Source organism: Zootoca vivipara, chromosome 2 (genome assembly GCF_963506605.1).
Source record: "Zootoca vivipara chromosome 2, rZooViv1.1, whole genome shotgun sequence".
In the NCBI taxonomy this organism is placed as follows: Eukaryota; Metazoa; Chordata; class Lepidosauria; order Squamata; family Lacertidae; genus Zootoca; species Zootoca vivipara.
In genome coordinates, this window is record NC_083277.1 from 63759523 (window position 1) to 63775102 (window position 15580).

A 15580-nucleotide genomic window follows, 5' to 3' on the forward strand; every position below is an offset into this window, starting at 1 on the left:
GTAACTGGCTGACTGACCGAACCCAAAGGGTGCTAATCAATGGCTCCTCCTCATCCTGGAGAGTAGTGACTAGTGGGGTGCCACAGGGTTCTGTCTTGGGCCCAGTCTTATTCAACATCTTTATCAATGACTTGGATGATGGGCTTGAGGGCATCCTGAGCAAGTTTGCAGACGACACCAAATTGGGAGGGGTGGCTAATACCCCAGAGGACAGGATCACACTTCAAAATGACCTTAACAGATTAGACAACTGGGCCAAAGCAAACAAGATGAATTTTAACAAGGAGAAATGTAAAGTACTACACTTGGGCAAAAAAAATGAAAGGCACAAATACAGGATGGGAGACACCTGGCTTGAGAGCAGTACATGTGAAAAGGATCTAGGAGTCTTGGTAGACCACAGACTTGACATGAGTCAGCAGTGTGATGCAGCAGCTAAAAAAGCCAATGCAATTCTGGGTTGCATCAATAGGAGTATAGCATCTAGATCTAGGGAAGTAATAGTACCACTGTATTCTGCTCTGGTCAGACCTCACCTGGAGTACTGTGTCCAGTTCTGGGCACCACACTTCAAGAAGGATACTGACAAGCTGGAACGTGTCCAGAAGAGGGCAACCAAAATGGTCAAAGGCCTGGAAACGATGCCTTATGAGGAACACCTTAGGGAGCTGGGTATGTTTAGCCTGGAGAAGAGAAGGTTAAGGGGTGATATGATAGCCATGTTCAAATATATAAAAGGATGTCGTATAGAGGAGGGAGAAAGGTTGTTTTCTGCTGCTCCAGAGAAGCAGACACGGAGCAATGGATTCAAACTACAAGAAAGAAGATTCCACCTAAACATTAGGAAGAACTTCCTGATAGTAAGAGCTGTTCGGCAGTGGAATTTGCTACCAAGGGATGTGGTGGAGTCTCCTTCTTTGGAGGTCTTTAAGCAGACGCTTGACAGGCATATGTCAAGAATGCTTTGATGGTGTTTCCTGCTTGGCAGGGGGTTGGACTGGATGGCCCTTGTGGTCTCTTCCAACTCTATGATTCTATGGATGGAGGCTAGAGGGGTGTGTGTGTGTGTGTGTGTGTGTGTGTGTGTGTGTGTGTGTGTATGTAAGTGTAGAAACTAACCTACTGTATAAAGGTAAAACTTGCATGTGTTGCTCCACCCATTTTTGCCTCTGTCCCCGCCCACTACAGCCATGTGGCCCCTAGAAGGTTGTCCAGAAAGTAATGCAGCCCTCAGGCTGATAATTAAAGGTTCCTCACCTTCAGGGGGAAGTGTCTCATCTCAATGTGCAAGTCATTCAAATATTGGCATATATAAAAACAAGAAGGAAAGTACAGTTGTACCTTGGAAATCGAACAGAATCCATTCTGGAAGTCTGTTTGACTTCCAAAATGTTCCTAAACCAAAGCTTGGCTATTGATTGGCTGTAGGAAACTCCTGCAGCCAAGTGGAAGCTGTGCCAGATGTTCGGCTTCCGAAAATCATTTAAAAACAGGAACACTCACTTCTGGGTTTCGATTGTTTGGGAGCCAAGGCGTTTGAGATCCAAGGTATGACTGTATAGCCAAATCAGCAGGCAACAACAAATACAAAGCCCTGGCAATCCATTCAAAGACATGCTCCTCAACATCCCAAACATCATGTAAGGACGTAGTAGGAGGAAACCTCAGTTGGAAAGCTGCTAGGCTGTTGTCTTGAATTCTGCCAGTCCACCTACCAGGAACTGAACCAGGGCCCAGCAGTGGACAAAATATACAACTCTGTGCAGCCACATAAAACTATTTAAAAAAGTAACCAAAGGACATTCTTAGCATTCAATCTTTGATGTAGTACCGGTAAGAGACAGTGCTGTGCAGAAGCCAACCCTTTGCTTCCTTTCCCTTATACCTTATTGCCTCATTTAAGGTTCTTTCATTGTTTTGTACCTGTAAGCATTTAATCTCAAATTTGTCTTGCTCTTGCATACTTGGGTCCTATTTATTTGCTTTTAAAATGACTTTTGCTCCTACAAATATTAATTGTAGCTCAGGTGTGTGGCACTGGCCTCCTGACCTCCTTTGCCTAGCATGGATGGGCTTCTGTGATGGCTTGGAGTTGGCTTTGGATAGTTGACCTGACAAGCTCAGTCCTTCTGGCCAAGATATCAAGGCCTGGTAGTGGTCAGATGCCAGATACTGGCAAATGCTCCCGAAACACCTTCTAAGTACCCTGGTTCTCCGCTTCTTCCCCCCAACCCCAAAGCATCCATGCTTGGATTTTCTTTTCTCTTTAAATATTTTGCAACAGGAGCAAGTCCTTCCCAAAGAAAAGTACAGAAAAGATAATAAGCCTATTGCTTCTATTCCTAGGAATAAGTCCACGATTCTCCCCTGCAGTGGTATCACAGAAAATAACCCAGTGGGTCTAAGAGGAAATGGCTTCATTGGTTCAGCAGTGATAGCATTGCCTCTGTGTAAGTTTCTAGAGTATGCCAGCTAGTGCCGATTCTCGTGGTTAATCCGTATATTGCGGTTTTGGTTTATATGCAGTTCAACTGGAAGGGCTGGGTTTAAGGCATAAATTCTTCTTTGATAGTCATTGGTGACGAGGAAACCAGGTTGGTAGTGCTGCTGCAGATGCCTCCAATGGGACCAGGGGTGCCAACTGCTGGAGGAGTCGGTGTGGTTGTGCTGGCCGGCTGCGTCTGCTGCTGCATCTTCTTCTTGTTCACCTTCCTCTCCTTTGCCCTGCGGTTCTGGAACCAAATTTTCACCTGCAGAGACAAACGCAGATGGTGGTAAAGGCCATACAGAATATAAAGGAGGAAGATGGGAGAGAAAGAGGATTGAGATGGATGCACAGGACAAGACCATCTTGGCTGTGAGTCCTGGAATACCTGCTCCCTGTCTTGTCAGCCTTTTTTCCACCTGGCCTGGGACAGCGGAGCCCTGACTGACTCCATCTACAAAAGTTGAGGCTGCTGAAAAGACTCTTGGGCTGTGCATAGGGGGCTTTGTCCAGGTGTGTCCCCTGTTATTGACACTAATCTTTATTAGTGTTATTAGTATTAGTGTTATTGATACTATCTGTATTTTTAAGTGCATTATGACTTACGTTGAAATTGTTCAATTTGGTTGTGTCCTTTTTGGTGTTTTATTTATCACTTATGAGTACTTTTGTTATATTTGTAATTATGTGATTTCTTTCGTGGTGTAAGCTGCCTTGAGCATGGTTATTTGTATTATTTGGTTATTCCATTATTTGTATGGAAAGTGGCACACAAATAAAATGATGTGTGTATGTACTGTAGGTGTGAGGGACAGGAGCTATAGGCTGCCTCCTCCCATCGTGACAACCAGTTCCTCCCCGAGCACAAGCGGGAGCGGGGAGGGGGATGAGTCTAGCGGGGAAACAGGAAGTAGAGGGCAGGGCTCTGACAGGGTCACAGAGCCCCTGCGCCGATCGGGAGAGGAAGGATGGGAGAGGGAAAAGGGGAGGCAGGAAACCGCGGCTAGGAGACCTCTCCCTCCAGTTCCGGAGCTGCGCATGAAGAAAAGGGGGAGGAGATTGGGGATTCCCAGACTACTTTGTTGGAAAAAGACGCGGGAATCCCCATTCCGGGGTACTGACCCAGACTGATAACATGTACATTGTACAGCTGCTGCACTGTAAATAGTCTGCACATAATAAAAGCATGAAAAGGCAACGTGTCGGAGTCGTAACTCTAGAGTAGCCACCAGCACCCCTGTGACAGTAGGTATGAGATGGTTACAGAAAGAAGACGAATGAGGGGACAGGCAAAGTAAAAAAATATATAGTGGCCAAGGAAAGGCAGAGGTGAAAAAGAATTGGGAGGAGGAAGAGCATGGCTGATTCAGAGCAGAGGCAAAATGGATACATAACTGTAAGAATTCATTTAGGATGTTGTTGCTATTTTCTAATGCCCCTAATAGTCTGCAGTCAGATACCTTTCTGGAGACTTCCAAACTTCCATGTCATTTTTCTGTTCCACATAGTAATAGCTGAGCATTCAGGTTTTCTTGCTGAGAACTATTCAATCATAGTCAAACAGTGAGGAGGAAAGTGGGGCCTACACTGAGGCAGGTGAATGATGCCAATGCTATAAAAGGTTCATCATCTGACCACTTTTTCCTTGGCCCATCACTACCCACCAACCTGGACCATCTAACTAAAGAAGAGTTACGTAGGTATCTAGCCTACATTTTATATATGCCAAGCAAGACAGAAGATAACCAACCATGAAGCACATTCACAGCCTGATCCTATACATATTTATACAAATGTAAGCCACTATATTCAGTTTGGTCAATTTCCGAGGTAAGTGTGTATAAGATTGCAATCTTTATCCTCAACATTTGCACGGTCACCTGTGCCTGAGATGCTCATTGTAATACTTTACGTTTTGCGATGGTTTGTGATCCTGCTATATCAGGTGTGAGGAACTTGTGGCCCTCCAGTTGTTGCTGGATTTCCAATGCCCGCCACTGCTGAACATTGGCTATGCTAGCTGGGGCTGATTGGAGTTGGGAGTCCAACAGGACCCCCCACTCCAGTGCAAGACCCTTCTGTACCAACCTGCCGCTCGGTGAGTCCCAGCGTTGCTGCCAGTTCTGCTTTCCGCCTGATGGTGATGTAGTGGCTGTAGTGGAATTCCTTCTCTAGTTCCAAGCGCTGGTGGTCTGTATACACAACACGATACTTGTCTTTCGTTCTGGTCTTCCCTAATAAACAGCAAACAGTAAGACACTGAATTAGCAGAAGGGATGCGGAAAATGTATTGCCATAACCACCTTGCGATCATCTGATGAAGGGAAGTACATTAATTTAATTTAAACAACAACATTGAAAAAAGCAATGGGAAAAGGAGGAGGACGACAGGAGAAGTGGGGAATGGCAAAGTGGTAATCTGGTGGAGGATGGCAGGAGCAGTAGTGGCGGTAGAATGATGTTTCTCTGAGTTAAAATTCGTATTTCATGTTGTGCCTTTTAAAACTTCTAGCTATAGATGTTTCTTAAAGTTACAGGAAGTGCATTCTCAAATGTATGTTTTTTGTACTTTGGCCAAGTGTTAAGATAAATATCAGTTCCAGTTCTTCAGTGGTACACCACGCAGCTTTCTCTGATTGCCAGTGTTGACATTTCTTCATCCTAGTGTTCCATTCTTCAGAGGTATTCAGGCCTCCCATTTAACAGCAGCACGTTCTTAACAGCTGAAGTCGTTCCCTTGATGTGCCCTGTTTTGCTCTTACTTGATGTTCACACAGTTAAGGTGTGACCTAGCAATTGCCACTGGCATCAGAGGTAGTGTTGTTTCCATGCCCCAATTCACTTTCACATAGAAACCTCTGTCTATAAGGAGTGCGCTAAGAGACATCTCCACATTGCACGCTCCCGTTTCTTCCCCGTAATGGCAGCAAGTGTCCATTTCCTAAGAGGCAAATGCGAACAGAGGGCAAACCACTGAGAGGCGATTACATATTGTGGAATTTGCACTAAATCGGGCTAGTTTGGTACATTATTTAAAACAACACAAAAGGTGTGTGCCACCCTGTGTGTGTTTTGTGTTGTTGCCATCTAGAAACCCTTGTGAGTAATAAAACAGCTGTACAAGTGGAACTGGTAACAAAATGTAGCCATGTGCAGTGCTCCTGTTTAGGGTTCCAGTCCAGCCATTGTTCTCATCCACGATATTCCATCCAATTGTCCCTCTCACTCAGTTTTCTGTTTTCCTCCATCTCTCCCCTGCAGTTCCCACCCTCTTAGCCCCCCCCCTTCCGCTGGTAGATCTGCTGGTACTTCCCCTTTTGTGCATGGATGGTGCCAGGTAGGTTGCATAAGGATCCGCTTTCACCCATGAAAGAAGAGGCAGTAATATCAAGAATAGAAACAATTCTAACCATTGCAGGGTCACTCAAGCACCCTGTTCAATTTGTTAGCATTCAAGACAAATTTAATTTAAATCCACCAGAAATGAACTGAGCAGAGTTCTCTGTGGGCAGCCTGACATTCACATCACATCAGCTATCCAGTTTGGACCCCTGCAGACTAATTATGAGTCATGTACAATGGAACTCTTGTGTATAGTAGAGTAGGGAACAAAAATGTAAATGAGGCTGAATAATCTTGCAACAGTCCTCACAATTAACTTTCTACACCTCTGCATTATTTGCAGCCTCCCATTCCAGAGGCTTGGAAGCCCCATGAGGGAACTATGGGGTTTATGGCATCTATGGTGACACAGTGCATGAGTACCGTATGACCATTTGACTCTCAACAGCAAATAAATAAATTCTGTCCAAAACGTCAGGCAGGACCATTTAAGATATCAACATCCTTTTAAATAGGAATCTCAGTCCACTGAACAGGAACCAGTCCAGAGAAGAGCAGGTGTCTGTTAGCTGTCTTTTCCTTAACTTTTGGCCAATAAGATTGGCATTGAAACAAGCACCCAGCGGGTGCGAAATCCAGAGCATTTGCTCATTAATTTTAATGCCTGGGATCAACATCAGTTGTCAGTGAGAATTCTGCCTGGCAATTGCAATTGCTTATCTCCAACTGTTCACCAGATGTAGAGCACCAGATTTTGGCCCTGCTGCTGCTGAAGTATATTGTAGCAGGGCTCCTGTGCCTTTAAAATGCTGCATGTCCAGCACAAATATAACAGCTGCTGCTGCTACCCTCATCTATGCACTCTTTTTCTTCTATGAAAAGCTGGTGTTGTTGTAGGAAAAGAGCAGAGGGTGAGCTTATAGTAGGAACATACGATTGTGGGTCCCAAATGGCAATCAGGTTGCTTGACTGTTTAAGTTACATCCCATTTGGATTACTGCACTGTGCTCTATGTGGGGCTGGGAGGCTGCCTTTGAAAAGTGATCAGAAACGTCAACCAGCTCAAAAAGCTGCAGCAAGATTGCTGGCTAGGAACATACGATTCCCTTGCAAGAACAGCTTCACTGGGAGGGAATGGGAAGGTGCTTGCACTCTCTAAGACAGCGGCACCGACTCAGGAAATAAGATGGAGGGCTGGTCGCATGTGCACAACGTCATGACGGCGGTGTCACGCATGACGTCACAACAACATCCAGGCATGCGTGCAACAACATCCAGGCACCATGCAGCATCTCTCCCAAGAGAGATGCATGGCTCGGGTGCACTGCAGGCCCCGTGGTAAGTCTGGCACCCGGTGCGCCTCCCCCCCAGCTATGCCTCTGGTGAATCCCCTGGAGGCTGTTGTGAATCATGGAGGCCAGCGTAATCAGTGCTTGTTTCAGCAGTGGGCACACAGCAAAATGGCGTTGATGCAGGCATCACAAGAAGTACTTGTGTGGAGAGACACATCGCAGAAAGCCAGTGAGAAACAATGTGGAGCAGTAGTTCTCAGACTGTGCATTGTCCCTCCCATCCTGCTCACTTGACTGGATTAGTATGTAAATAAAATGCTGTAATAACTATTGAGTACTTCATTGTCTTTTGAACTGAAGTCAATGCTTCCTGTTTATACTCAGAACAGAATTTGGCCTACTTTTGCTAATAAAGGAGGGCAAGCCTGGAAGAAAATGATGCAGAGGAAAAGTAATGTGTCCAAAACCCACCTAAGAATGGGAAAACTTAGTGGAGGTGGATTCACAACCCGCCTACACACTCAGCTATGGTCCATCTATATCACCACTTTCTGAAATATGTTCCCTCCTCTGGCCCATTTGATGGGCATCTCACTAGAACATTTACAACGCTCTTCATGACTTTGTCTTTCAATTTCAAACATTTCATTAATTTAAATAGGATTTTTACCTCCCCACCCCCACCCCCAATTAAGTGGAGATACACAAGGTCTGTGTGCTTGTTTTGTCGTAAATTACTCATACTTGATAATCTATTTTATCAGCCAGCCAAATAGAATTAACAGTACATCCCATGCATATCAAAAATCAGTGGGTTTAGGCATGTCTAACTTTGCATAGGATCAGGCTGTTAAGTAGTGTCAAATAATCTGAATATTCTGTCACTCAAAGGAACTAGAAGGAAGCAGGGGAGTATTAAAGAGGAGTCCACAAATAATACAGCCTATATATTATTTCATTCTGGGTTGTTGCCAACATGGTGCCCATGGACACAATAACACCCTGGAGGACTTCACCTTTTGCCTGTGAAAGATCTTAATTAGGAGGGGGAGAAATAAACAACCAGAGAGGGTGGTGCCCATGGCATTTTCAACATTCAAAATGTGCCTGTGGCCCCTAAAAGGTTGGTAACCCCTGGCTTAGCTGCATTACTCATCCATGTTGATAATTAGCAAATACGTGTAGAGCACAAAAATGTGGGTGATTCATAAACAGAAGGAAAAAACTAATGACTGGGTGGAGAGAGAACACAATTACTATATCAGTTCCAAGTTATCTTGTTATATATTTCACAGATGCATTTGTGGGGAGAGGACTATTGGGAAAAAGGGAAAATGTATCAGCTACAATTATCATATTCTGACATACAGGCATTTCCACTCGTGCACGATCAGCACATGCGCAACTGCTGACACACACACACTATTTTCAGTGCTGAAAGGGGGCAGGGGTGGAAGGGACTTAAGAACATCCCGCTGATGTGCACAGTGGCCGGGAACAGAACCCCCCATGTAAATGGGAATTCCCCTGTATTAGTGAACTATGTGTTGACCAGAAAGCATGGAAGATAGGTAGTTTGAATACAAAAGACAACTATACCAAAATCATTTCATGTGACAGGTTTCTGTGTACAGTGGTGCCTCACTTAACGAATGCCCTGCTTAACGAAATTTCCGCTTAACGAAAGGATTTTTCGAGCGGAGGTTGCCTCGCTAGACGAATTCGTTTTACGAAAAATTTGCCTACGAATCGCGGTTTCCCATAGGAATGCATTTAAATTCAATTAATGCGTTCATATGGACAAAAAAAAATCAATGCATTCCTATGGGATTCGCTAGACGAATTTTTCGTTATAAGAAGAGACCCGTGGAACGAATTAAATTCGTCTAGCAAGGCACCACTGTACTTGCTTCAACAGGCAGCTCCCCATTTATGAACAATCGAGTCATGTGTGACTGTCCACATTGCCGCAAACCCAGAAATGGCACCTAAAGAGGCAAAAACAGTTCCCAAAAGTGTGCGAGAATGGCAAAAATGACATAACCCTTGCGTAAATAGGGAGTTGCCTGTGTCATTTGAAATGATTATCAGAGAGAAAGACAGAAATGATGGGCTTCTCAACACCTTTTATTTATTTGTTTGTTTGTTTGTTTGTAATACCAGTAGTAGTAGTAGTAGTAGTAGTAGTAGTAGTATACTGCCCTTCATCCAAAGATCACAGGGCAGTTCACAACATAAAAATACAAAATGAGAACACAAAATGCATAATGAAAACGAAAACAAACCAATAACCCTTCCTCTGACAAACTCATTTAAAGGCCATAGAAAGTTAATCAGCCAAAGGCCTGATTATAGAGTAATGTTCTCACCTGGTGTCTAAACAGATGTAATAAAGGTGGCCAGGCAAGACACCTTGGGGACAGCATTCTGCAAATGGGGAGGCCTATTCTTGTGTTGCCACTCTCTGGACCTCTCATGCAGGAGACACACAAAGAAGGGCCTCAGAGGATGATCTCAGGGTCCAGGTAGGATCACATGGAGAGAGGAAATCCTGAGCCTTTTAAGGCTTTATAGCACTTTGAAATGGGCCTGGAAACTAACTGTTAGCCAGTGCAGTCTGGCCAGGATCAGTGAAATTTGAAACCATCTTGTCCTAGTGAGCAGCTGTAAGCATAATGTGTTTCAGTAGAGGTTACCAGAGCATAGATGACAAAAATTACAGTAGGTTATCCCTGCCCATATGGGGTGCAGCTGGGCCATCAGTTGAAGCTGATGGAAGGTACTCTACGCCACTGAGGCCACCTGAGCCTCAAGCAAAGGATTCAGAACATAGCTGCCAAGTTTTCCCTTTTCTCGCGAGGAAGCCTATTCAGCATAAGGGAAAATCCCTTAAAAAAAGGGATAACTTGGCAGCTATGATTCAGAAGGACTCGCAAGCTATGTACCTGCTCCTTCAGAAGGAGTGTAACCCCATCAAGTGGTTTCATGTACATGTTAAACAGCATGACTTACAATTTTCTTAAATACAATCCAACATTCCACTGCATGGTAATACTGCATTTCATGCCAGATTTTATGTACCATATTTTTCTGTGTGTAACATGCCCCCATGTATAAGACCCCTATTTTTGGGGACCCCTTATTAAGGAAATGGGGGAAGATTGCCCGGAGTTGTTGAGCTTTTGGGGGGGAGGGCAGGATTGCCGACAATCACACACCCACCTGACCACCAATCGTACAAAACATCGTCTTATACTGTACATGGAAAAATACGGTATGTATCATCTATACATCAATAGATCATTTTTTGGTTTGGTATCCTCCATGCTCAATTGTCCATTAAGAGGAATGTTCTGCTAGTAATATGGACAGTAAATATAGGCATTACCAGTACAGTTTGCCAGCCTCAACAAAGCCATGCCCCATTATACATAGGCGTTCACATCCCTTCTAAGGTTGACTGAAGAGAGTGAGCCTAGACATAGCTGCCAAGTTTTCCCTTTTCTCGCGAGGAAGCCTATTCAGCATAAGGGAAAATCCCTGTAAAAAAGGGATAACTTGGCAGCTATGGAGCCTAGAATACCACCCCCCCCCTTTTTTAAACAAAATATAATCTGCAATGGGGAAAAATATTTACATTTTTACAAGCAGTTGTTGCAAATATATCTTATTTATCATCTGAATGCAGACCCTCCCCATTTGGGCACTTCCTTCTTCCTCTGATGAGAAAGTGGTAAGACCCATGCCTAAAATCTAGCTGAAGACAATTTTGTCAGAAAATTAATATTTGAAAGGATTTAAGTTTCACTGATTTGAGCAGAACGTCAAACTTTGGGTGTCTTTAAAACTATTTTGTTTGTTGTTTTTAAGAACCTGTTTTTAACCAGTAGTTGCTATAGTTTGGTATTTCTCTTTCATATATTTGTAAATATTTTTAAAGCACTGTGCAAATATATTTTTCCTTGCAAAAATATATGTTTGTTTAATCATATTTTTTTCCTGTAAAATTTTATCCATTCTTTCTGGTTTGGCCTGGTTTATAAAAGAAATGCACATTCCTCTGGCACTAAAAATATAAATTTCATTTAGCAATTTTTTGTTCTATTAAAATGTATTCATTCCTTTCTTTCTATTTGGCCTGGTTTAGAAAAGAAAATTAACAATCTAATAACTGGTGTTGTGGGATGCACACATTCAACTAAAGCTCAATAGTGAAATATATTGGAATGTCTACAAGTGTGACAATGATTGTGAATTGGCTTTTTTCTTATTTAGTAATGTACTAATTATTTTTTTTAAAGAAACATTTGCTCACCTTACCTTTGATATCTAGGCTACTTAATTACTCCTACAACTTTAATTTTAGAGATTATGTGCTAATTTAAACATTATCAGCATTATCAGTACAGTAGTACTATAGCATAACAGTTTTAACAAAATGTTAAAGGTAAGTAAAAATTTAAAATTTAAATTTAACTGTTTAAAATTTTAAAAGATGATGCTGTTAAGGTGCTACACCCAATATGCCAGCAAGTTTGGAAAACTCAGCAATGGCCAGAGGATTGGAGAAGATCAGTCTACATCCCAATTCCAAAGAAGGGCAGTGCCAAAGAATGCTCCAACTACTGCACAATTGCGCTCATTTCACACGCTAGCAAGGTTATGCTTAAAATTCTACAAGGCAGGCTTAGGCAGTATGTGGACCGAGAACTCCCAGAAGTGCAAGCTGGATTTCGAAAGGGCAGAGGAACCAGAGACCAAATAGCAAACATGTGCTGGATTATGGAGAAAGTTCCAGAAAAACGTCTACTTCTGCTTCATTGACTATGCAAAAGCCTTTGACTGTGTCGACCACAGCAAACTTTGGCAAGTTCTTAAAGAAATGGGAGTGCCTGATCACCTCATCTGTCTCCTGAGAAATCTCTATGTGGGACAAGAAGCTACAGTTAGAACTGGATATGGAACAACTGATTGGTTCAAAATTGGGAAAGGAGTACGACAAGGTTGTATATTGTCTCCCTGCTTATTTAACTTATATGCAGAATTCATCATGCGAAAGGCTGGACTAGATGAATCCCAAGCCGGAATTAAGATTGCCGGAAGAAATATCAACAACCTCAGGTATGCAGATGACACAACCTTGATGGCAGAAAGCGAGGAGGAATTAAAGAACCTTTTAATGAGGGTGAAAGAGGAGAGCGCAAAATATGGTCTGAAGCTCAACATCAAAAAAACCAAGATCATGGCCACTGGTCCCATCACCTCCTGGCAAATAGAAGGGGAAGAAATGGAGGCAGTGAGAGATTTTACTTTCTTGGGCTCCTTGATCACTGCAGATGGTGACAGCAGTCACGAAATTAAAAGACGCCTGCTTCTTGGGAGAAAAGCAATGACAAACCTAGACAGCATCTTAAAAAGCAGAGACATCACCTTGCCGACAAAGGTCCGTATAGTTAAAGCTATGGTTTTCCCAGTAGTGATGTATGGAAGTGAGAGCTGGACCATAAAGAAGGCTGATCGCCGAAGAATTGATGCTTTTGAATTATGGTGCTGGAGGAGACTCTTGAGAGTCCCATGGACTGCAAGAAGATCAAACCTATCCATTCTGAAGGAAATCAGCCCTGAGTGCTCCCTGGAAGGACAGATCGTGAAGCTGAGGCTCCAATACTTTGGCCACCTCATGAGAAGAGAAGAATCCTTGGAAAAGACCCTGATGTTGGGAAAGATTGAGGGCACTAGGAGAAGGGGACGACAGAGGACGAGATGGTTGGACAGTGTTCTCGAAGCTACGAACATGAGTTTGACCAAACTGCGGGAGGCAGTGGAAGACAGGAGTGCCTGGCGTGCTATGGTCCATGGGGTCACGAAAAGTCGGACACGACTAAACGACTAAACAACAACAAGAAGTAAAAATTTACCAGTTTTAGAGTTAGACCCATAAGTAGTAGCAGTTGCCAGGGCATTACCACATTCACCTCTGCATAGTTCCAGCCTTATTTCAAACATCGTGATATATTGAAATATCACATGATATATTGAAATATCACAATGTTTAGCTGGTGATATATTGTGGTGTTGAAAACCAGATATCGCCCAGCCCTAATCCCTAACTTCAAAGGCAGCTCTCTTGCTATCTTTGCTTTCCAATTAACTCCTATTCTTTATTCATTAAACCACTTTTCCTGATAGTAGGCATTGAGCCCAATTGTCCAATTTTTAATATTTGAAAACTTTATTGCCACCATCTGACTATCTTCTGATAAGAAGGGCTAACTTATTTTGGAATTCCCGCCCCCATCCACAATCTTGTCACAATTATGGGAGGTAAATGACCTCCTTGATCAGCCCAAATAAACCTGTTAATGAGGCCAGAGGCAAGAAGTTCAAAATGGGGATCAAGGGGAGGCTAATGTCCATATGGAGGGAAGGTATCGTTACTATTGTTAATGTGTAACCCTAATAGCGCTCAACTTAGCTATCATTAGATAAGGGAACTGCTTTAATATGCTACATAAACCACAAAAGGAATCACCTTTGAGTGTATGCACATGCAAAGACACACTGATACACATTCAGGTTTTTTACCTACAACAATCAACACCTAAGTACTAATTTTGTCATGATCCAATGATTTGTTCTGTATCGTTTGCTATTCTGGGGCCAGGATTTATCCCAATTAATCTGCATAACATAATCTCTCTGCTGGCAAGCTGTCCCCAAAGAAAACAAAAGGATTGCGTTAATGGCTGGAGCGGCACATCAGAGTGTAAACCAATTATATCAATATCTGAATAGATCATGGGCGTAAAAAAGAAAAGGATTTAAGCCTGTGTTCTGCCAAACATTAGGATCTTTTTTCACTCTGGTTAAATGCACCCTCTTGTTAATTGTTTGCACACATTTTCAACAGAATGCAAAACTGCTGGTAAGGTTGCAGATATCAGGGAGGAAATATGGAACACATCTCATTGCTCCCTCACTCCAGTCCAGTCGTACTTGTCGCTTTGCAATATTTATATACTCCCAAATAACAAAAGAGTACTGTATCTTTAAACAATGAATGAACTTGATCAGTTGACGCAGAATGTGGATGGAGATTCACATCTTGGCTTATGTACAAATGATGCACATTCCACTGAAACTACTAACATACCCTTTCAGATGAATATTCTTGTTGTTGTTGTTTAGTCGTTTAGTCGTGTCCGACTCTTCGTGACCCTGCATAGTGTTTAATGGTATGTTCATTTGGATTACCATACAGGTGTGCATGCCCATTCACATCTATACTCTGTCCCTACCTAGATTCATGATGCATCACCAGAACTGCTAGACTGGGGCAAAAGTCATGCTGCTCAATAGTGGTGGCCGATGAAGCTTCCAGCAAAGCATCACAAGACAAGGGAGGGCAAGGCGGACATGTTCTCTCCCTGTTACTAAGCAGAATTAGATGAGCTATCAATGGCTGGAAACAGGCATGGAAAGGGCACAAAGGAGCTGGAGGGTAAAGATTTTCCATGAACCAGTTTTGTGCCTTCTGAAATAGCAGTTTTCACACAGAAAACCAATGTGAAATTTTGCTCAAAGATTAATGCACTTTGTTAAAGTATTTCAGGAATCTGTGATTTAGAGTAAATAGCAACTCTTGGCAAAAAAAGACCACAAAAGGAATGCACATCTAAGACCAATGGTACCTCTTCCCAATATGGCAGCAGCACATAACCAACATGAAATAAATACACGTGGTAAGATTCCAAGAGTTGCTTTAGGCATTTAGGTGTTGCATAAGGCCCCGTGACATTGTTCTCTTGGAACAGCACGTGCTCACCATACCCAAGAACTATTTTGGAATTCCCCTCAGTTTCAAGAATCATTATCCATGCGGCATGGGGATGAGTCAGGCTGATAAGAAATCATTTTACTTCCAAATCTTAGTCAGTTCTTGGTAACTGTAGAAGCAACTACCTGGTTCACACAACATGTGAAACAACTTTAGCTTAATGAAATCGAGGGAGTGTACAAGCTTCCCAAGAGGAGATCACGACCACCTTACTCTTCCCTGGTCCATTTTGCTGCCAGGCTGCTCTAGGCCAAGCTAAGGTCTGGCTTACCCTATGTTTGGCTTAGTGTGTCATCCAAAGCAGGCCAATGTCATGTGCATGCAAGCTCACAATCTCTGACAATAAAAAAGCTGCGTTTTCTTAAAGACACAAGCTAAAATGTACTCACCAAAAACATTTCCAAACTAATGCATCGGATTGGGTGGCGTACAGTTTGTTTCAGACAGATTTTCTCATCAAGTGAGAAAGTTCCTTTCCAAGCTGAGGTTGGTATTCAACTAAGTTTTACTCAAAACAGACACACTGAAATTAACTTAGACCTGCTCATTAAATCCAACAGGTCTATTCTGAGTGAAACCTACCTGACTACCACCCTAAGTGTGTCAGAAACAAGAATATACTTT

The 15580-nt window shown here is 42.9% G+C and overlaps 1 protein-coding gene across 1 annotated transcript in view; it reads right to left on the reverse strand.

The window, feature by feature from the left end:
• Window positions 1-456: 456 nt before the first annotated feature.
• The window catches only part of CDX1 (caudal type homeobox 1), a 32465-nt gene continuing 17341 nt past the window's right edge, over window positions 457-15580 (reverse strand). The window contains exons 2-3 of the mRNA XM_035105657.2: window positions 4574-4719; window positions 457-2750 (exon numbers count right to left, since the gene is read on the reverse strand). Of these exons, the coding sequence (XP_034961548.1) occupies window positions 2547-2750; window positions 4574-4719 (350 nt within the window). The 3' untranslated portion in view covers window positions 457-2546. The remainder of the gene's footprint in view (window positions 2751-4573; window positions 4720-15580) is intronic.